This window comes from Pelodiscus sinensis, chromosome 8, assembly GCF_052426305.1.
Source record: "Pelodiscus sinensis isolate ZL-2025 chromosome 8, ASM5242630v1, whole genome shotgun sequence".
Taxonomy (NCBI): domain Eukaryota; kingdom Metazoa; phylum Chordata; order Testudines; family Trionychidae; genus Pelodiscus; species Pelodiscus sinensis.
In genome coordinates, this window is record NC_143059.1 from 42,747,852 (window position 1) to 42,770,409 (window position 22,558).

The 22,558-nt window shown below is 39.5% G+C and overlaps 1 protein-coding gene across 1 annotated transcript in view; it reads right to left on the reverse strand.

Moving 5' to 3' along the window:
* Window positions 1-22,558, reverse strand: part of BLNK (B cell linker) — a 186,879-nt gene that overhangs the window by 24,949 nt on the left and 139,372 nt on the right. The window contains exons 4-11 of the mRNA XM_089780177.1: window positions 19,192-19,257; window positions 15,423-15,479; window positions 10,366-10,415; window positions 8,151-8,191; window positions 5,322-5,478; window positions 3,448-3,599; window positions 2,841-2,919; window positions 1,430-1,519 (exon numbers count right to left, since the gene is read on the reverse strand). Of these exons, the coding sequence (XP_089636303.1) occupies window positions 1,430-1,519; window positions 2,841-2,919; window positions 3,448-3,599; window positions 5,322-5,478; window positions 8,151-8,191; window positions 10,366-10,415; window positions 15,423-15,479; window positions 19,192-19,257 (692 nt within the window). The remainder of the gene's footprint in view (window positions 1-1,429; window positions 1,520-2,840; window positions 2,920-3,447; window positions 3,600-5,321; window positions 5,479-8,150; window positions 8,192-10,365; window positions 10,416-15,422; window positions 15,480-19,191; window positions 19,258-22,558) is intronic.

The following is a 22,558-nucleotide window of genomic DNA, read 5'->3' on the forward strand; positions in this document are numbered from 1 at the left end:
GTGGTAGATAATTATAGTAGCTATGGACAGTAAATGAATTCTGCATTCACAGTACATGTTGCATATTGCTTTATCCCCCAAATAAGCTTCTGCTAGTTCTGTTTCTTTAAGTGAAACATGGTGTGTGTGTGTGTGGGGGGGGATTAGCTCAAATTGATCCTTTGGAGGCTGACTTTTATTATTTTGCTTTAGTAAACAGCAGAAATGAATTCAAGAGAAGTAGCTTATTCCAGTTTTATTATTAAATCTTAAACGAGATTTATAGTGCAGGAATCTATTATAGTGCCGACTGGCAAAATGGTTGTTATAAACCAGAAATACCTGAAGGGGAACTTGCTTTTATTTTACAAGGATGTGTCATCGGTTTATGTTTTGAACACATCAGGTATATCATAATATCTTGCAATAGAAGAGATGAGCATATGGAACTCTGAAAGAAAATACACAGTAAATTGCTCTGGGGGAATGATAGCTTTTTAACTGGACTTGAAGAATACAGAAAAAAAAGAGTATAGAATAGTACTTTTGTTTGTAGCACTGAGACAGTCACAAGGGGTTTAAGTCAGAATCATCAGGTTCAGTGTGGAGAGAGAGAGTCAACAGGGGAGATTGTATGTATGTTTATACAAGTAACCTGAAGTTCTCTCTCTTCACTATATAATTACCTTGCTGTCAGAAGAGGCTGTGCTTATTACCCCTTTGTGATAGATCTCCTTTCTTTTCATCATCAAGTTCTATTTTGAACTGCCCTCCTGATCAAGTCTTGTGCTAACTCACCATCTAGTGGGTTACTGGGCAATCTCTTCAGCAGCTGTGGAGCAACACAACCCAGCAAATCCTATGTTGGTATCATTTGATTGCCTTGCTTTTAAACTTAAAAACAAACAAAAAGACCAACCACAAAACCACTCTGGAGTTTATGCATCAAAACTCTAAGCATGGATGATGCTTGTGGGAATGCAGAGAAGGATCTTGAATGTTCCAGTATTTACTTTTAAATTGCCAAACAACAAGATCAGTGGGAACACCCAGTTAAGAAGGATTACTGGGTCTCATTCCAGCTGAGCAGGCGGTACAACAGGGCACAGTGCTACTGTCTGTTCCCTGAAAATCAAAGTGAGGCATGAAGATTTATGCAATGCACGGGCAACATTCTGAAAAATGCCTGCCACTGGGGGGAGTAGCAGGTTTTCAGATTTCCTACTTTTATAGATAGGAAGCAAGATTACCCACCTTCCCCATACCAATTGCCTGGTTGGCTGTTTCCAGGGAAAAGCCAAGGTCTGAGTTGGTTCAGCCATCCCTACTTATGTGTAACATATTAAGGCTTTTTTCAATCCAGAAACCATACTATTGCATTTCCAAACCTCATTCTCAAAACAGGGTGTCTGCAGGGTGATCCTTTTACACCAATATAAACTCCGCATACCTAGCACAGAAGCAGACACAGGTACAGGAGCAGTCCTGGCAGAGCTAGGAAGAACTGGCTTTGTTGGCTTGACAGATCTGTTTACAGGAGCTTAAAACAAAAAAAGAGACAAACATACCAATGTTATGTTTATGAAATGAGAACAAGGACAAAAGTCTGAGAGCTAGTCAAGAAACCTTGAAAAATTCATTTGTGGCAGAAAAAGAATCTCTGACTCATGTGATTATTCTCAGTGCTTCCCCCGTGCCATAAATACCCAAATTTGCCAGCCATGTGAAAGAGCTGGTGCAACAAAGGTTAAAAAATGAATCCCCATATCTCTGTTTGTTAAAAATCTGCCTGAACACCCCGAAGTGTGGAGAATTGTAATGAAGCAGCTTCTTGGATGAGAAGAAAAGCGTGCCAAACCAAGTCAAGATTCTCCATTGTAGGGTGCAGGACTGTGAAAGGTCATGGAGAGAAAAATAGGAGCCAAATGTGGCAGTTGGGAAAGACAACCCTAAAATTTGCCCTTGGACTATAGTAATTAGGGGACCTATACTGCCCCTCACTTGACTGAAGTTGCTTTAGAACTGCCCCTCTTCTCTATGAATGAAGGCTGTTAATTAAGCACAACTAACTCATGTGATTACCTCAACATTAATTATTAAAACTTTAATTATGATCAATGATAGTTTTAATCACCCTGTTAAACAATAGAATACCAATTTAAATGAATTAAATATGTTTGGATGTTTCTCTACATTTTCAAATATATTGATTTCAGTTACAACACAGAATACAAAAGTGTACAGTGCTAGTTTATATTACTTTTAATTACAAATATTTGCACTGTAAAAATGATAAAAGAAATAGTATTTTCCAATTCACCTCATACACATGGCAGTCTCTTTACCATGAAAGTGCAACTTACAAATCTTTACTCTTTTTTGTTACATAACTGCATTCAAACAAGTTTGTTTACATGTATGGGAAATAATGCTGCCTGTGGTTCTTACAATGCAATGTGGGACTGAGTGGACTTGTAGGCTCTTATGTTTTACATTGTTTTATTTTTGAATGCAGTTATTTTTTATTCATAATTCTACATTTGAAAGTTCAGTGTTCATGATTAAGAGATTACATGTCAGTACTCGTAATGGGAGAATTGAAAAATACTATTTTTTTTTTGCAGTGCGAATATTTGTAATAAAATTATAAAGCGAGCACTGTTGTAACTGAAATAATTTGAAAATGTGGAAAACATCCAAAAACATTTTTAAAAAAAGGGTATTCTATTATTTTTTTAACAGTGCAATGAATCATTTTTTAAATTGCTGAACAGACCTACTGTGAACCCTAGAACAGACATCCAGTGGTATTTTGTTTAGCTTAGTGTATAATTATTATGTGCTTAAAAGGTGAAACTCACGTTTTGTACGTTGAGAAGAACTGCCTTCTGTAGGTTCAATGTAGTTATCGTCATCATCCACAGGCACAATATAATCATCCTGAGAAAAACGCAGAGGAAAAACTACAAGCTAAGCATGCATTATGTCAAACATGTCTCATGGCACAAGCCTTTCTTGCTAGGGATGGATAAGATGCACTAATGCCAATGCTTGTTTCTGGCATCTATAATCTCCCTCTGGGACTGGATAAGGTTGGGCTTTCCCAGGGACTTTTCCCCTTCCCCAAACAGCTCCAACTGAGGCATAGTGATCCATCACCTACTGTCTCTATTCTGTAGCCCTGCTCTGATGCTCAACATTTCTGTTCCTTCCTCACCTGTCTGCTGACTGGTTCTGATGAATGGAGAATGATAAGTGGGCTGAACGGCTCCTTTATGATGTGAATAAATGTCCACTAAAAATTAGTGAGAGACTATGCATTTATTTTTATGGCCAAGTTAATGATTTGAATCACAGCAGTCAAATATGAAAGGCTAGCATATTAAACAGGTGCTGCATAAAATTAATGATATTTATAGAGCAATAATTCATCTTTACTGTAAAGACTTGTGTATCTGTGAACCTTACCTCATCCGCATTGAACGCTTTGGTCTTAAGTGGCGTTTTTGGTTTCAGAGTGGCAGATGACGATGGCAAAGATGGTTTAGATGGCTTCTGGGGTTTAACCAAAGACTGACTTGGCCTGCTTGGGAGTGGCTCTGGGTGGGTAGTGCGATTGTCTTTAAATGGGGGAGGAAAATAACAAATTTAGTACATAATTACTGTGAACAGTTGCTTTAATACCTATGCAAACTGAGCATCTTTACTCTGGTGATACAGGTTCCTGTCACTTTCAGTCACAGAACATTATTATATGCTACAATACTTAAGGACTGTAGCACATAAGTTCCCATGCAGAAAGGTGGGTGAGATATGAACAGCTTCTCTGGGGTACCACCTAGATACCTAGAAGGAGTAATATAATCCCTTGTTATTCAGAGAGTGCAAACAATGTGTTTATCAGCTATTCAGCTACCTGTCTGGCAGTATAGTAGCTGAGTGCCTTGTCCTCGTCCATTATACTGTGAATACTGTGTACAGATGTGGTCTCCTCACCTCAAAAAAGATATTTTGGCCTTGGAAAGGGTTCAGAAAAGGGCAACTAAAATGAACGGGTCCCATATGAGGAGAGGCTAAAGAGACTGGGACTTTTCAGTTTAGAAAAGAGGAGACTGAGGGGGGATATGATAGAGGTCTATAAAATCATGAGTGGTGTGGAGAGGGCTGATAAAGAAAAGTTATTTATTAGTTCCCATAATAGAAGAACTAGAGGACACCAAATGAAATTAATGGGTAGCAGGTTTAAAACTAATAAAAGGAAGTTCTTCTTCACACAGCGTGTTGTCAACCTGTGGAACTCCTTGCCAGAGGAGGCGGTGAAGGCTAGGACTATAATAGAGTTTAAAGAGAAGCTGGATAAATTCATGGAGATAAGGTCCATAAAAGGCTATTAGCCAGGGGATAAAATGGTGTCCTTGGCCTCTGTTTGTCAGAGGCTGGAGAGGGATGGCAGGAGACAAATCGCTTGATCATTGTCTTCGGTCCACCCTCTCTGGGGTACCTGGTGCTGGCCACTGTCGGTAGACAGGATACTGGGCTAGATGGACCTTTGGTCTGACCCAGTACGGCCGTTCTTATGTTCTTATGTTCTTATTATCTGAGCCTCAGATAATGAAACTGAAAGAAATGGGGGAGGAGGAGTGTGATGGGGGATGGTTATGTTGATATACTTTTTCCCAATGGCCCAAACCTTGGTCTACCTGATGTTAATATCTAAACCTCCACTGACTTCCATGACAACAGTATTTGGCGCAAACAGAATATAATGTTGAAGGGAATAGAAGAGTCTGTTGAAATGATCTAAGCAGACTCATCTCCTTCCAGTCCTGTTTTTCAGGTTATCTACTTTGTATGCCCAATTGTTAAGGGCAACTATGGGCTTAAATCTTTGGGACTATTACAGCCCCTGTTTTACACTTGCTTGGCTAACAAGTTAGGGTATAAACAAGATCAAAAAATAGTGTGTCCTTCCTGCTTGACCTTAAATCGGTTAGGGAAGAACCAACCCACAGGCTAACTGGGTAATTCCTGGGGCATGCTCAGTGAAATTTCTTCCCCAAAATGCTATGTATTCTGTTTCATGACTTGGTTTGAATGTTCATCACAAAGCTTGTTGGCCAGGTACAAAGTAGACTAATTAAAAACATGGCAGAAAATGGTAATACTGAGGGAGATGGGGTCTCAAATTCATAAATCCCCCAGAAATTAGGCACCCTTAAGATGGACTTTACACGACATCGAGACCATTTGAAAATTTTTCTTGTTTTTCATGAATGGTCATGCCACTGGTCACAATAGTTGAGGGATTGATAGGCTGGATTAACCAAAGATTTCATAGGTACCTGCATAGTCTCCTCTTGAAAATGTGAACGAGGAGGGAATCTTCTTTTTCTCATGCTCAGTCGGAGGGGGCTCATAACTGTCATCACAGTTCTCTTCACTGGGGACCACATACATCTCTGAATCAGAGTGGGCATCTGGATTTTCATAATCGCTGTCCTAGAAACACACAGCTTCCCATTTCTTACTTTGTAAAACACTTGTGGCTTCATTTGTGGAAGTAACTCTCAAACATCCCACCACTTGAATTGTTTGCTAACCTACAAAAACACTTCCTTGTCATATGATGGTTATGAACACAGTCAACTTCATTAGTATTACTATATTGCATCATAATATGTATTTAAAATATTTTTGCTCATGAAAAAAAGGATTTAACACTTCAAGTTCACGCACCCAGATTTTCAGTACCCCTCAGCATTCCACTCCTTACCACTGGAACACCACAGAGCTCTCACTTCCTATTTCTGCTTTCTCTCGCCCATCTCCATAGGCCCTCTGCTAAATTGGGACTGCACACCCTCAATCAGTGATTCAACAACCATATGCTTATCTACCAGCCCGCTTTCCTGGAAGCCAGTTCCTCTTAGTCTCAGATGCTGATGTGACCTCTGTCTGCCCTTCCTTGTTTCTGGTCTTCAGGGAGAGGTCGGGGACTAGAAACAGGTTGCTTTAGAGAAACAGGTTGTAAAATAAGGAGTGTTCTTTGTCCTGCAGCAGGCTGGGTCATGTTTTACTTCACTCCATACCTCTGAGATCTTACCACCCTCTATCTTACCTGATGGGGCCTCATCTCAAAAGCCCAAGAAAATCACCATTCTTAGGATGACATCTATCTGGGAATTAGCTAGTTTTCTAAGGGTTAATGAATAATTTTCAAACTCTTTATGCAATGACAATCTGGTCATCTCAAACATAAACAAAAATAGAGATTGAACTGAGCTACAAAGTTTGGATCTGAATTTTCCTCAAATTTAGGCCATTTTAGGGATGTTCATAACTGGGATGTCGTGTAATGTAAAGAATCCATCTCAAGTAGCATGGAATAAACAAAAATGGATAAACATTACGGGTGCGTCTAGACTGGAAAGATTTGTGCAAAAACACCTGCTTTTGCGCAAAAACGTGCCAGCTGTCTACACTGGCCACTTGAATTTGTGCAAGAACACTGACTTTGTAATGTACAAAATCAGTGCTTCTTGCACAAATACTTTCATGCTCCTGCTCGGGAAAAAGCCCTCTTGCGCAAGAATACTTGCTCAAGAGGGCCAGTGTAGACAGGGAAGAACTGATTTGAGCAAAAAAGCCCCGATGGCTAAAATGGCAATCAGGGCTTTCTTGCGCAAAATCGCGTCTAGACTGGCCACGGATGCTTTTGTGCAAAAGCATCCGTGCCATTCTAGACGCGTTTTTGCGGAAATACTTTTAACAGAAAAACTTTTCCGTTAAAAGTATTTCCGCAAAATCATGCCAGTCTAGACACAGCCTACATGTATCTGAAAGTCAGAAAATGATGACTGAATCTTACAACAGGGGAGAGTGAATTTATACAGATTGCATAGTCTCTGAGGGCAGGAACTGTGGGTGAAATCCTGTACTCATCAAAATCAGTGGAACTTTCCCCATTGTCTTTAGTGGGGCAGGATTTCACCCTGTGTTTTTTCCCCAAGTGTTTGGAAAATGCCTAATAAACCATGGGTTTTATCAATTGATGCCAAAAATAAGTTACTAACCACTAATTTGACAATCTAAAGATACAGGTTGAACCTCTCTAGTCCAGAACTCTCTGGTACGGAAACATCCATGGTCCGGAATAATTTTAGTTAGCCGGATGTCCACTTTTCAGGTGTGTGGCCAAGTTTCCCATGGTCCCATAAAATTTGTTTACAGCCACCCAGTTCTAGCTCTGTGTTCCGTGCTGTTATTTAACTCTAATTTACCCCTAAATGTCCTCTAACAGCCTAGTAAGCAGTGGAAGTTTTAGTAATGCTGCTAGACAATATTGACCTCCTCTGGTCCAGAGAATTCTCTGGTTTGGAGACGGTCAGGTTCCAAGGGTATCTGTAAATCTTCTAATTAAGAAAAGGCCAGTGTTTATTCAAAAGTATGCACTAGTTTTGGGTGCCCATTTGGGTGATCAAATTGAGACACCGTAATCCTGAATTTCAAAGATGTTGATCATCTACAGCTACCATTAATAGGCTTCTGGACATTAGACCCAAGTGTCTCTAAATGGATACTTAAAAATCAAGGTACCTAAATCAAGGGTTTTTTTGGAAATGTTTAACCTTGTAATACAATAAGGCTACATCTACACTGGCATGTTCTCAATCAAAAACTCTTTTGCAGAAGAGTTATTCTGCAAAAACCCTTCCAGAAGAGAGCGTCTACACTGGCATGTGCTTTTGCGCAAGAGCATCCATGCCAGTGTGGATGCTCTCTTGGGCAAGAAAGCTCTGATGGCCATTTTAACCATAGGGCTTTCTTGCGCAAGAAATTCATTTTGCCTGTCTACACTGGCCTCTTCTGGAAGAGCTCTTGTGCAAGAGGGCTAATTCCTGAGCGGGAGCGTCAGCATTCTCGTGCAAGAAGCCCTGATTTTATACATTAGACCGTCAGTTTACTTGCGCAAGTATACGCGGCCAGTTTTTGTGCAAAAGCAGTTGCTTTTGCGTGAGATCACGCCAGTGTAGACACAGCCTAAGATTTTCATAGCAGAAATGTAAATATGACTGAAAATATCTGATTCAGAACTAAACATTCATTATTATCTCACGGATGGACTTAATTGAAAAAATAACTGCTTCGTGACCCCAGGAAAATGTACTTACAAAATCATCTGACCATTGTTCATCTTCATCCTCTGCATGTTCTAAACCAAACATTTGAGTCATTTAAGGGAATGGAATAGTGATCATAAGCATTCAACTTAACTACTGATTGATTAACACTATTGTATTACAGACGCACACAAGTGCAATTTCCTGAAACCACACTTGGTTTTGGCTTAATAGCATTGGTAATGTGGTTTTAGAAATTAATTTAGAGTGCACATAAAAGAGTCCCAGCCTGATGCACTGGACAATGTAGTGTTTTTCTTATCTCCAGTATGAATAGTAGCAATACAAGCTTGCCCACGCTGCCATGCCAGTTTTTCAAAGGAAATGAAGAGAGAAGAAGAGCTAGTACAGATTTCTTGACAGTTCAGTTCTTGGCCTTTCTGGTGAAGTTTCAAGTTTGGTGTCAATTAACTATGATAGATTTAGGGCTGTGAAAGCCTGCCCACTCAGAACTTACCAACGTCACCGAACGATTATCAGAATGACCATTACCTCATCCACTTCTTTTTTTTAACCTAGGGATGTGTCTAGACTGCATCCCCTTTCCATAAAAAGGATGCAAATTAGACACATCGCAATTGCAAATGAAGCAGGGATTTAAATCCCCCCCGCTTCATTAGCAAAAAATGGCTGCCGCTTTTTTTCGGCTCGGAGCTTTGCTGGAAAAAAGTGCCAGTCTAGACGCGGCTCTTTCGGAAAATAAAGCCTTTTCTGAAAGATTCCTTATCCCTTATTTTAAGAGGGATAAGGGATCTTTCGGAAAAGGCTTTATTTTCCGAAAGAGCCGCGTCTAGACTGGCGCTTTTTTCCGGCAAAGCTCCGAGCTGGAAAAAAACCGGCAGCCATTTTTATGCTAATGAAGCGGGGGGGATTTAAATCCCTACTTCATTTGCAATTGCGATGTGTTTAATTTGCATCCTTTTTACGGAAAAGGGATGCAGTCTAGACACAGCCTAGTTGTATACCTGGCAACAAGTTCCACAGGCATACTATGGGAACAAATACTTCCTTATGTTTGTTTTGAGCCTACTGCCTATTTATTTCATTAGGTATTCCCCTGTTCTTGTGTTATGAAAGAGGTAAATAATTCTAGTTTATTCACTTTCCCCAAAAAATAAAAAGTTCCAGTCATTCCGCTGGTGCTATTTTACTTTATTTTCTCCTTCACAAAACAATTCTTAACATTTTAAAATAAAAGTAAAACAAAATAGCAGGCAGTAAAGTTGTAAGATTAGCAAATGTAGCTTAGGGAGGTAAAATTTTGATTATTTGGCTAATCGAATTGTTGATGCAATTTGCGGCGTTTCAAAGTTGCAGCACCGCATGAAGCCCAGGATCAGCTGGGGACTCTGAACAGCTGGTGGTTCCTTCTAGGCTTCTGCGCCTCTGGAGGTGGGAGGAGATTTCACACACTTCCCTTCTACCCCAGGTCAATCAGAGCCTGGGGGTAGGAGGAGTACGCAAAGTGTGTCCCTGCCCTGCAAGGGAGAGTGGCACTTAGAGTCACCCACCAGCTGAGCAGCAGCTGGCGGTTGACTCTAAGTACAGAGTCCCTTTCAGGGTGGGAGGAGACTTTGCATGCAGGCCTAGGGGTGGGTGGAGAGCAAAGTCTCTCACCCCCTGCCCTCCGGCACGCAGTGCTGAGTCAACTGCCAGAGTTAACTCTAAGGGTACGTCTATACTAGCCCCCTAGTTCGAACTAGGGAGGCTAATGAGGGCAACCGAAATTGCAAATGAAATGTGGGATTTAAATATCCTGCGCTTCATTAGCATGTTCCCGGGTGGTCACCATTTTGGAAACTGACTAGCCCGGAATAACTTCCTGTGTCTACACGCGGCAGTCAAACGGGAGTATGAAGTAAACCCCTAACTCGAATTAGCTGTTACTCCTCGTGGTATATTTAAATCCCACACTTCATTTGCAATATTAAATCCCGCGCTTCATTTGCAATTTCGGTCACCCTCATTAGCCTCCCTAGTTCGAACTAGGGGGGCTAGTGTAGACATACCCTAAGTGTTGCATGCGCCCCTGTCCCTAGGCCCTGATTGGCCTGAGGCGGGAGAGCAGCAGGACCTCTATGGGCTGGATTCATCCTGCAGAGGCCCTTGTGCCCACCCCGCCTTAGAAAATAAATGTGAGCAAATATGCAGTTGTAACACTCTTAGAAAAAATATACAGTTTAAAGTTCCATTAAGTCATCCTTACCTGAAGCATAATCCCTTTGCGGTACACTTGGAGGGGGTTTATTTTTTAGCCTGTAAACAATAATTATTATATTTATGATCCAATAACTAACTGTTGCAGGAAGACAAGCGTTAGCCAGACACATAATAAAAGCTGATGACAAAAGAGATCTGCAACTGAAGACACAGGTCATTGTCACAGACATTCAGCCAATAGCTGCAGGCAAAAGCATTGAAAAGAGAGTACTTCTTGGAAACAGCCAAGAATATAGGATGTAATCTGAGTTTTTGGTTAAGAACTGTTTTAAAGAAACACACATACAGAGGAGCAGAAGCTTCAGGCAGCATTATTCATTATAGATATGTGCACATGTCTATGAAGATATAAAGCCTAATTAAGTTCATAACAATCCTAGGAAGAAGCTACGGGCAGCAGGACTGACAGCTTCTCCATGCCCTTAGGCAAAGTGGGGGGAAGGGGAGAAGCAGGGGCTATTCTGGGCCTCTCAAAAGGGTGGGGCCTTAGGCAGAAGGGGCAAGGTTGGGGCCATGCCCACAGGCAGACGTTAGTGCTGCATGGAGCATGCCCCACGGTTCTCTGGCAGCAAGTTAAAAGGCCTGGGGCTCTGGTTGTTGCTGCTGCTGCTTCAGTAGCACCAACAATAGCCAAAAGCTCTAGGCCCTGGGACAGTTGCTCCCTTTGTCCCAATTGGGCCTAGCTATGGGCAGTGGGTGTAAGAGGTAAGTGAGGCGGGGAGGAGGAGGCGGGATTTTTTCCCTGGGTCTTAGTGCTCAACCATTCCCTTCTTCCTATCCTTATTCTGACCATTCCTGAAAGCTCCCACAGTAGCTTATTGCTGTGAGAGCTTAGTGACTTTTTCCCCACTCTCCCAGTGAATCTATTAACTTAAAAGTGAAAAGTCTTCCAGTTTGCCAGATGTATTAGCATAACATTGAACCTGTGAAAGAGCCACTAAGTGGTAATGAAGCCATTTAACAGGCGTGTGCCAACCAGGAGGTATATGCTGTCAGTTTCTGAATTTACTGGCAAAAACAGTTGTGTTTCACTATGTCCACAGTATCGTAGTTTAAAATTTGCTTTAGATATTTCATTAGTTTGTTGCTGAAGTTTATAAAATCACATCTCTAAAAAATCATTGCGTAGAGTTTTGGATGCACAATTTGAGTATTCACGTTTACCCTTAATGCTCTTAAGACGTTTTTTTAAATAAATTCTTCAAAACACCATCCTTATCTAAAAACACATTTTTAAAATTAATTACTATAATACAAAAACTCTTCCAAAGTCTTTCTGTTCTTTCTATCCATCCCTGCTCTCACTTCACCCCCTGTTAAAGAGAGCCAAAGGGACAACATTTCTTTTCTTCAGATATCAGACAATTGAGTTTCCCTTTCTTTACTTCTATTTGATGAACAAGTTTTAAGAGAATCCTCTACCAAATTAAAATTCTAAGATATAAAATTCTTTCTTATGCCTAAAGTCCTTGGAAACAATTTTAACATTAACATACGGTAAATTTTCATAAACATGTCTATTGTTATGAAGATCACACACAGTATATTAGTGCTCTCTTTTTCTAAAAGCAATGATTTACATTATGAATACACTAAACAGCTCTGACTGATTAATTTAAAATGTCTTTGTTTCAGTGCATTAAATATGTAGTAATCAGGATTGATTACATTCTGAAGGCTTACCAGTATATTTAATATATGAATCAGTTTAGAAATACTAATTAAGAAAATATAAAACAGAGAAGAGCTGCATCATGTATTCCATAATATTTAATGTTGTATTCAGCAGGGCAGCTGAATTGCCCTTATTACAAAGGTTTTACAAATAAATCTCTGACAAACTTCAGGGTATGTAAAAAATAAACAAACTGGGTGCATCTAGATTGGCAAGATTTTGCGCAAAAGCTTGCCAGTTGTCTACACTGGCTGCTTGAATTTGTGCAAGAGCACTGACTTTGTAATGTACAAAATCAGTGCTTCTTGCGCAAATATTTTCACGCTCCTGCTCGAGAAAAAGCCCTCTTGCGCAAGAATATTTGCGCAAGAGGGCCAGTATAGACAGGGAAGAACTGTTTTGTGCAAAAAAACCCCGATGGCTAAAATGGCGATTGAGGCTTTCTTGCGCAAAAGCATCCGTGTCAATCTAGACGCACTTTTGTGGAAAAACTTTTAACACAAAAATTTTTCCGTTAAAAGTATTTCTGCAAAATCATGCCAGTCTAGACAGAGCCACTGTGACTGACATTTTTATTCCCAAATGTAGTGTTTTTAATTAGGTACCTTCTGCATGTCCAGGCTTCACAATCTGGCATGCAGTGGAAAACATGCTCCATTTTCTTTAGAAAGAAATTTTAGAAGAATGTAATGTCTTTTAAAAAAATGTCATTTGCTACATTTGGGTTTAGGGATTTGGCTGGAAGAGGTGAGCAGCAAGAGGGAGGGAAGAGGAGAAAGACAGCGGGAAGGGGGCAGGGCATGGGCAGGGCAAAGGTGGGGCTACAGGCTGGGGAATTTGGTTTCCCAAGCAACAGCTTCAACCATCACCCATGGAAGAGGCTTATATGTGAGGTGATAAGAAGTCAGTGTTCTATGGTTCTAATTTACAACTTGGATTTGCATATGTTCTAAATTCTGATGGAGGCTTAAAAGTTTTCCCAGGCTGTCTTCTTGGCCAGATTCTGATCCCCCTAATGGTACTGTGCATGCATAGCTCTTGCATTCAATGGTTTACTGATTTATGTTGGTATCAGATCAAATTTCGGCCCTCAGCCCTTGCATCTGTTCCATATATGAGGTACTGTATGTTTGAGACAATAGTGGAAGTACTAACATAGGTAGTTTGACGCCGATTATTTTTCATGAGGGAATACAATTGGAATAGCTTTGATTCTGTAGTACTGAGTGAGCCAAAAGATTATTTATAGAAAGAGTGAAGCATTTTTCATAGGCTTCTCTTTGTTTGCAACTGTACTATGCTATACCTAGACTTTAAAATCAGGCACATTCCTGTTTGCTTAACAGTAAACCCTGGGAAAGCACCTTCAGGAGCTTAGCATAGTGATCTATTTATTATTTCATTAATGATCTGACATCCTCTCATAAGAAGAGCTACACATTTCTGTTGAATTATTCAAGTCAGATCTTTTGGTGCATATGGGCTATTTACCTGCTTGAGCAGAAGTATCTGAAGCTAGTAATGTTTTGCTTTTTGTATTAATATAAAGCATTAATACAATTTGCATTAAAATGCTCTTTCAGAATAAATTCGAATATTTAATCCAACAATTTCCTTACTGTGATTTCCTTAACCCGGGCTTGAGCCAACACCTAAGTCAATGGAGAGACTCCCCTTGACTCCAATAGGGCTTTCTATCAAGTCCCAGAAGACGTGCTTCTTGGTATGTTTGTTTGCAGAGCTGAGTGAATAATTCACTGGGAATGTCCATGGTGACTGTAACATTTTCTTATGTGCTTCTTGAAGGTCTCTGAGCCATTATGAATTCCTTCAATTTATTCTCTCATTTCCCCTTGATTTTTTTTAACACTTTGCTGCAGGAATTTGATACTCAATGTTCAAGACATGAGCATTCTTCTAACTTGTAATTGCTCAGCTAAGACCAACATTGTTTCTGTTCCCTGATTGGCTGAGTGTATCTGACTGAATACCGAGATATATAAATTTTAAGATTTGGTTTCTGCCACAGTATGTGCTAATGAAACTGTACTGTTCATATAGTTGCAGTAAGTGAGCACACACATATGCATGGTGCCTGGGTTGGATTAAGATATGCTGAGACCCTAAGATATGTCAAGTTTAAGAGGCCCCAAAGCATTACTAAAAATGTGTATTATCCTAGCAGAAAGAACAATGAGGCTGCGTCTAGATTGGCATGATTTTCCAGAAATGCTTTTAACGGAAAAGTTTTCCGTTAAAAGCATTTTCGGAACAGAGCGTCTAAATTGGCACGGACGCTTTTCCGCAAAAGCACTTTTTGTGGAAAAGCATCCCTGCCGATCTAGACGCGCTTTTCCGCAAAAAAGCCCCGATCGCCATTTTCGCGATTGGGGCTTTTTTGCGGAAAACAAATCTGAGCTGTCTACACTGGCCCTTTTGTGCAAAAGCTTTGCACAAAAGGGACTTTTGCCTGAACGGGAGCAGAATAGTATTTCCGCAAGAAGCACTGATTACTTACAGTAGGAAGTCAGTGCTTTTGCGGAAATTCAAGCGGCCAGTGTAGACAGCTGGCAAGTTTTTCCGGAAAAACGGCTGATTTTCCGGAAAAACTGGCAAGTCTAGAGACAGCCTGAAAGTTTATTTGCATATATACTGAGGATGCAACTAAAAACTATCTATTTTTTGTATTTAGAGGCCCCTCATAATCTGAGGCCCTAAACTGTAGCTTACTTAGTTTGTGCATAAATCTGGCACTGTATGATGCAGGCATGGCCAAAATGAATTCATTATCAGTCTCAAATATTCATGGAACATTTTTTACAGTTTGCCCAGCTCTCAACCAGTGATGCCACAGAAAAAAGTACAGGTAGTTATTCCTTGCTGAATGGTTGTGAGTTCCAGATAACAGGAGTATAACTTATCCTGCAGGGAAAACGTTATTAAGCATTCTTAACAACATTATTCCTATATCTCATCCAGGTTAGCACAGGCATGTTAGAAAGAAGAAATCAGGGCCACTGCCAGGCTGGTGCTTGGTCCCAGGTCTAGGTTTGATGCAAGAGTGGCCCCAAATCCAGCATGCCACTGAAGTATGCTGGAATTTTGCTAAGGTATCTAAGAACACCAGAGACAAAGGAAAATGGTAGAGGTGAAGTCCATAAGGACCCTTCCAAGTGAGGGGGAGGGATGTGTGGCCTGGCCCATATGGTAGGTGTTGGGATCATAAATTGTGAGTCCTTGCTTTTGTATTTTGACCAAGGCTCTGTAAATCCTGGCTGTGGCCCTGGCAGAACAAAAGCTTGTGAAGCACAGAAGAGCTCTGTATTTGAGCCATCTATCATGCCTTGTGTGGTTTTGAAATAGCATACCGATCCCAAGTATTTTTCCCAGTTTTGCAAATTAAGGCCACGTGTTCATTTTGGAACCTAAATAGCAATAGAAAAGAAATTATGTTTCTGTCACAGAAATGAAACAATTTATGGCGACATCCGTATGTGTTAGTTTCTTAAAATATGTTAGTTCTTCTAAAATTCAACCGCAAATCCACAGAAAAGGTACTGTCTGTATTTATATTATTTAGTGAATCCCATCGAAGACAGTGGGAATTTTGCCTTTGACTGGAATGAGGCCAAGGTTTCACCCACAATTTTTGCAGTATGCAAACATGAAAGACAGGATCCTGTTTCCTAGAGCTTACTGCAGGTTGTACCTCACTTAGCCAGGACTCTCTGGTCTGGCAACATCTGTGGTCCAGCAAGACCACAGATGTTCCTGGATCACAGAGCCCAGGTATAGGGAGTTCGGGCTGTGGGGTAAGAGCGGCAGAGGGGCCTAGAACTCATCTGGGAGCCCTGTGTTGAGTGAGGGAGGCATGAAGAAGCAGCAGGGAGTTCTGGACCCTGCGGCTGGACAGTAGCAAGGGGCCGGCAGCAGCAGACGCGAAGGTCTGGCCCCAACTGCTGAGCTCAGGGGCCTGCAGTGTCTGCCACCTCCTCTGCCACTGGGACCTCCCCTGGTCCAGCAAATCCCCTTGTTTGGGGCAGGTCAGTTCCTGAGGGTGCCGGACGAGGGAGGTCCAACATGTATCTAGCTACTGTACATGCTGATGAAATTAAAAATATGTACTTGTATAACACTTGTACTCTTTAGGACTGCTTTTTGAAACCAGTGGCAGTGGGCATGATCCTGTCCTGTTGAAGTTAATAGCAAAAACTTGAAATGACTTCAGCAGAAGAGGATCAAGTCCTATCTAAGTGCATGTTGTTTGAGAGAAAGATTATAATTGTTCTTCAGCATATCTTTTATCTGCAACATAGACAATTACATCAAAAGTGATTCCAAATGAAATCAGGATGATAAACAATTTCATTAACTTTGAAAGTGCCCTAAATACACCCTGTTCTGTATTTAAATTAAATGTAATACACTTGCGAATTAATCCCTCTGGAACAGTTTTGTTGGCCTGAATAGGAATCTGTAGAAATTATTCAGCTCTAAAATATAAAGCCTGAAATCCTGGCCTCCCTGCAGTCCATGGCAAAGCTCCCATTGACTTCAGTGAGGCCAAGCTTTCACCCATACGTTTATTGGAGGTTTGTGAAACATCCCATATAATTCCATAGCAGAGGTATAATTTTCAATTCTACAAGATTCATCCAAAGAAAATCCAGACAGGTTTGTGGGAACATTTACAGCTGCTTAAAAATAACGTATCTTTTGGCCTCATTAGCATCAATAAGTAATCAGCTGATATTTGAGGCATTTCAGTTAATGTGAGACCAGCACTGCTTTCGCAATTTTGCACACCATACGCTAAATAGCAGGCAAGTATCAGAGGGGTAGCCGTGTTAGTCTGGATCTGCAAAAGTGACAAGGAGTCCTGTGGCACCTTACAGACTAACAGATGTATTGGAGCATAAGCTTTCGTGGGCAAAGACCCACTTCGTCAACATGCATCTGACAAAGTGGGTCTTTGCCCACAAAAGCTTATGCTCCAATACATCTGTTAGTCTATAAGGTGCCACAGGACTCCTTGTCATGAATAGCGGGCAGTTAATTGAATGAATGACTTCAATTTTAAAAAGTACCAAGATCTGAATCTGGATCTACCTCTTTGCAATGGGTTCTGAGGCTGATACAGCAAAGCCCCATGGATGTGCAAAAATTTAAGCCTAGAAATACTCCCACAGAAGTTGGAGGTTCTGTTTAGTTATTTGAAGCTGAAGAGGTTTACAAGTGCTTTTTGAGATTGTGCACAGAGTGTTTAATGAGCTGTAGGATGCTATCTTGTTAATAAACTTGTCCTGATGCTATCTTTGTTTCTAGAGTTCTTGTTTTTACTGTTTCCACCACTTGTGCTGGAAATTAGCTCTCGTTCTTCTATATCCTGCATTTCAACCCATATCTCCCAGCATTTAAGAAATGGCTGGGTTTTTTTCAAAAGCGTTCTTTAATATTACTATTGTTGGTCCTTTCACATGGACTGCATCTTTTTCTTCTGGCCCATTTTTGCTTATAGAATGGGGTTTTCTTATACTGTTTTCTTTAGTTAATGTTATGTTTTTACTGTATTTATTGCTGTGTTGTGCCCTGGGTACACTACATAAATACAACTATTATTAATAAATTAATTGAACCTGTCAAACTTAGTCAGAACTCTGAACTGGTGCAGATAAACTGACTGATAATAAAACCAACCCAAAATTGGAATCTAATTATAGGGTGGAATGTTTTGTTGTCACTTTGGAAGTGTAGGGTGATAAAGAAACTCTTTAAAATCTTTTTATGAAGCTGCCCATGAGTGTTGTTAATGTGCTTGATATGGTTTTACATATTTTCTTTGCACAAAACTGCATTACTGTAATGTTTATGGCTACATGATACACTATTTTGGACTTTAATTGGATTCCCCCATTTTTATTAACAAAAGGCTTTGAGCATCAATAAAAAGTCTGAAACATATTATATTGGTACATAAATGGAAACACCAGTTTCTTTTTAATTCGGCTAAATTACTTGTATGATTATACTGTTTTTGTTTTGTTACCTCTTTATCCAGGTGCTTTGATTAGTTTCCCTGACTCCTTTGCGATAGTGTGCACTCAGTACATAGTGTGTAAAACACCACACATAATGATTTACTATGGAGATCATAATCTCCACAGCAACTAAGGCTCCCAGCCTGTAACCAATTGTGCACACGATTAAAGGTAAGCATGGACCAAATTTTTTGTTTCACAGACAGGAAGATTGTGACATAAGTTGGAGAATAAACAACAAGAACAGCTGGGCCTTTAAGAAACAAAGAGTCTTAGTTCCTGATTCTCTTCTTTGTAATTAACTATATTCCTACAACTATCAAAAGGACTTACAAACACACATACATAAAAAAATTAAATATATTCTGATTTCCTCTCAACAAAAATAATTTTAAGTAGCCTAGAATGTGAGCTCTCAGAGGGTACATTTATACTGCCACAGTCCATCTTCTGGGGTTCGATTTAGTGGGTCTACTGAAGAGTCATTAAATCAAACTCATAGGGCTCCTCCATTGGTGTCAGTTCTCCTGCTCCTTGCAAGGAGTAAGGGAAGCTGATGTGAGTGTTTGCTCCCATCATCCTCCCACTGTGTGGACCGCAATTTAAGATATGTTGACTCCAGCTACTCAATTAACACAGCTGGAGTTGCGTATCTTAGGTTGACCTTCATCTAGAGTGTAGACCAGGTCAGAGGCAGGAACTGCTTATTTGTTTACTTATCTATAAAGCACCCATGAATGGGAGTAGGCACTGCTTTAATACAAATGATTAATAAATAGAACGTATTCCAGGAGAGTTCAAGTCGGTTTTTATGTAACGCTTGTGGTACAAATGTTCTATGAATAATCCATGGGATGAATTCAGACCTGCTTAAGCAGGTGCACTTATACTGACTTCACTGAAGTTGTATACTACTAACACTTGACCTACATTTGAGCCAATGTGTTTTGCATGTGGAGCAGCTCTGGGCTAAAGTTGTTATTGGTATATGTCTATCTAGAAACACACGGTCCTACCCTCAGAATGGTCATACCACATACCACATGCTAAATATTCTGAACTTTAAACGAGGTACAATTGTATCAACATTTAAACTTACTTTTTGAACTTGCTCATTATTCCACTTTCATTTTTCTTGATATCGTGTACAATTTTTTGAAGTTGCCTGTAAGAAATTGAACAAAACATCATGAAAATCATATAGTGTGGCTGCTAAGGCTATTTTTTAAAGCTATTACAATTATCTTTCTTTTAGTGTAATCGACATATCTAATTGTTCACTACAGTATTAAGTATTTCACTTGTTATAATAACTTGTACATACACAATATTTTTCCATCTTTCAGAAGAACTCTTTGGCATGCTCTACACATACATTGTGGTTATTTTATGATCATCATTCTGCAACATTGGTGAAAGAAAGATTATCCTTCTAGAGCCCAAAGTTTGGTGAAGTTTAAACAGCATTCTAAGTCCAAGCAAATGGCTGAAGCAGCTAAGCAATCAAGATGCATTGCTGTCTAGATTAAAGTGAAGCTCCTGAATCCACTAAACATTTTTTTCAGAAAATAGATTGACTGTTTTCTACATGTGTGGTGTGAATGCTCTCTGGTTTCTAATACAGTTTCTAACCTTTAGAAATCATCTAGATCAGTGCTTCTCAATCGCCTCCATACCATGCTCCCCATGTTACAACAGAGAAACAATTTTACCAACCCTGCTTCTTATCCCATCTAACAGTCCTCTTGCATAGTCATGACTACAGCTGGGCAAATAATTTGCAAGCAGTCTCTCCTCCCGACCCCTTAATTTTTATTTTACCCAAAATGATTCAGAAAATTCCTGACAAATGTTTGCAAATCAAAAAAAAAGTCCAGTTCAAGTTAACAAAATAGTTCAAATGAAAACATCCGAAAGCACCCTAACTATGGGGCTGAAGAGTTTTCTTCTGAAGCTGGTCATCTTTGTATAAAATACATTAATAAGCATTAGAGCAGGGACAGGGTCACCACCACCCAAAAGAATGTAATAACCACAAGGCTACAGAGCCATTTTCATTCCTTCTGCCTGACCCAAGTTCACATCCCTGCTGTGTTAGGCAGAGAGGGATTGGACCCTGAATCCTAAAAATTATAAATGAGGATCACCATGACCTCGTTCTCCTCCAGCTATTTTGTGACTAGGGCCAAAATCAAGAAAAAAAAAAAGCCAAAACTATTTGTGATAGTCATGTAAAATGTTTTAGATTGTTCAAAACTGTTTTGAACTGATTTGTTCAAAAATCTTTTAAATTGTTCAAAACTGTTTTGAACTGATTTGTCCAAAAAACTTCACCCAACTCTAGCCATGACTGCTAGGCTGAGAACCCATGAACTAGACTATGGTTACATGATCAGATGTTCATGGCTAAAGACTATTTATTTGAATGTTAGTTAGTGCTATTGATTTCAGTAGGAATATCCCCAAGAGTAAGGGATTTTGAGTATCACTTAAGAATTCAGCTTTAATTTTTATAAAAAAAAAAAAAAAAAAAGATTTAGGCACCCAAGGTGACTCCAAGGACACAAAGATACCTCTTTGTAATCATATCTATTTTATAAGGAAAATAAAAAAATTTAAAAAGACACTCTTTCTAAAAGCGCACCAAAAGACTCAAAATAATAAAAAAAACTTTTTAAACAGCCAGTCTTTCTAACAGCGTACTAAAAGACTCAAAATAATCAAAAAGTCCACCAAAAAGTCAAAAATAAAGTTTTAAGCTAGCAATTTAGGAGAAAGATTGGATGGCTAAGTATGATTCAAGGTGTTGCTAACTGCTAGGAGGAGCTGGAGTGGAGCTGTATGGCCAGGCGACAGAGCACACCTGAAGGAGCTGTCGGGGGCAGCCACATTGGCGCATGCACAGGAGCAGCAAGTTGAAAATCCCATAACAGACAGACAAGAATGGTGCCGTTTAATAGAAAGATTGTCTTCTAATAATAAATAATAATAATAATAATAATAATTAATGAGTTAGAAGATTAATAGGGAAAGCATAGCCTAATATAAACTTAAAGAGAGACCATTTTATTTAGTTTTCTTTATTTTCTCTTCAGAATAATCTAAGAGAAAAAATTAAATCATATTAGATTTGATCTGAAGATTGTATCATGACCAACAGGAAGAATAAATGGGTTTTTAAAAAATGGTGTTTTTGAAAGTCTGCATACAATCATTAGCATTGATGTTATCATCTCATTCCATATTTAATTTCGCTATTGAAGAAGCTATCGAAGAAGCCCATTAGGAAGTTGTTGGAGTGCTTTGCTTGATCTAGGTACATTACTTCAGCCTTTTGGGCAAAACATACTGCAGTAAAAAAATGGAGATTTGGTGATTACCAAATTCCATAAATGTATATAGGTTTCATTGAATTGTTTGTGGCTCCTCTTTGTCTTCAAAACAAACAAAGTATTGGGTAGGTTTTTTTCAGGAATTTTTAAACATTTTAAAGGTAACATTTCAATTTTTCAGTTCACAATATCTTTTCATTTCAAAATGTCCTTAAATTTTATTTTAAAAATTCAAGCACATGAAATCTTAAATTAAATGTGTCATTTTATGTCAAACAAAACATTTAATTAGAAACCAAGTATTTTTTCAATGTTTTGATTCATGAAAATTTTTTTAAAAAGCTTACTTCAATACAAAATTATTTTTTTCCCGATTCTTCTTCTTTCCCCCCTATCGAAATTGTCAGTGAAACTGAAAAAAAATCCATTTTTTCATCACACTTCTGAGATATGCCTTTGTCTCTTGTTAAACATACTCACTGGTTGCTTTCTTTGAGAATACTGCAAGTGTGTGTTTTGATATATACTGTATACATCATAATAGCTACTGTTATACTGCCCAGTGATCAAAGTAATGTCAACTATAATTGCACTGCAATTAGCTAAAGTTTCATTAAAAGGCCACAGGAAAAATTCTGAATAAGGCAGAGGAAGAGACCAGCTAGTGCTGGTGAAATCAAGTTGAATAATACGTTTGCTGCATTGGGAATGAGGAGCAAAACCAGGCAGGAGATGGGGTGGTCAGGAAGAAAAGAAAGGATACCAGAACTAGTCCCTGCTGGAGAGAGGAAGCGACGATGGAGATAGCCAGGGACCAGAGCCTAAGGAAAGATAATGATGACATACAGGGGACAGAAAAACAACATACGATGGATGAATACCAGCACGAGAAAGTGACTATATGATTGGGGATTTTCCACACTCATGAGACTCAACAGTTCCAGAGGAAAGAAGAGTTTACTCAAGGGCTCAATTTTGGGAGAGCAGGGGGGCTGCAACCACGTGTCCTGGGATGCTGCTTGCTTTTCTTCCTGTTCCCCAGACAATTGGAGAGCAAGGACAAAGTACACAGATTTTGTGAATTACTCCTCTGCTCCCTCTTTTTACTAGTTAGGTGTGACAGGCATGCACAGA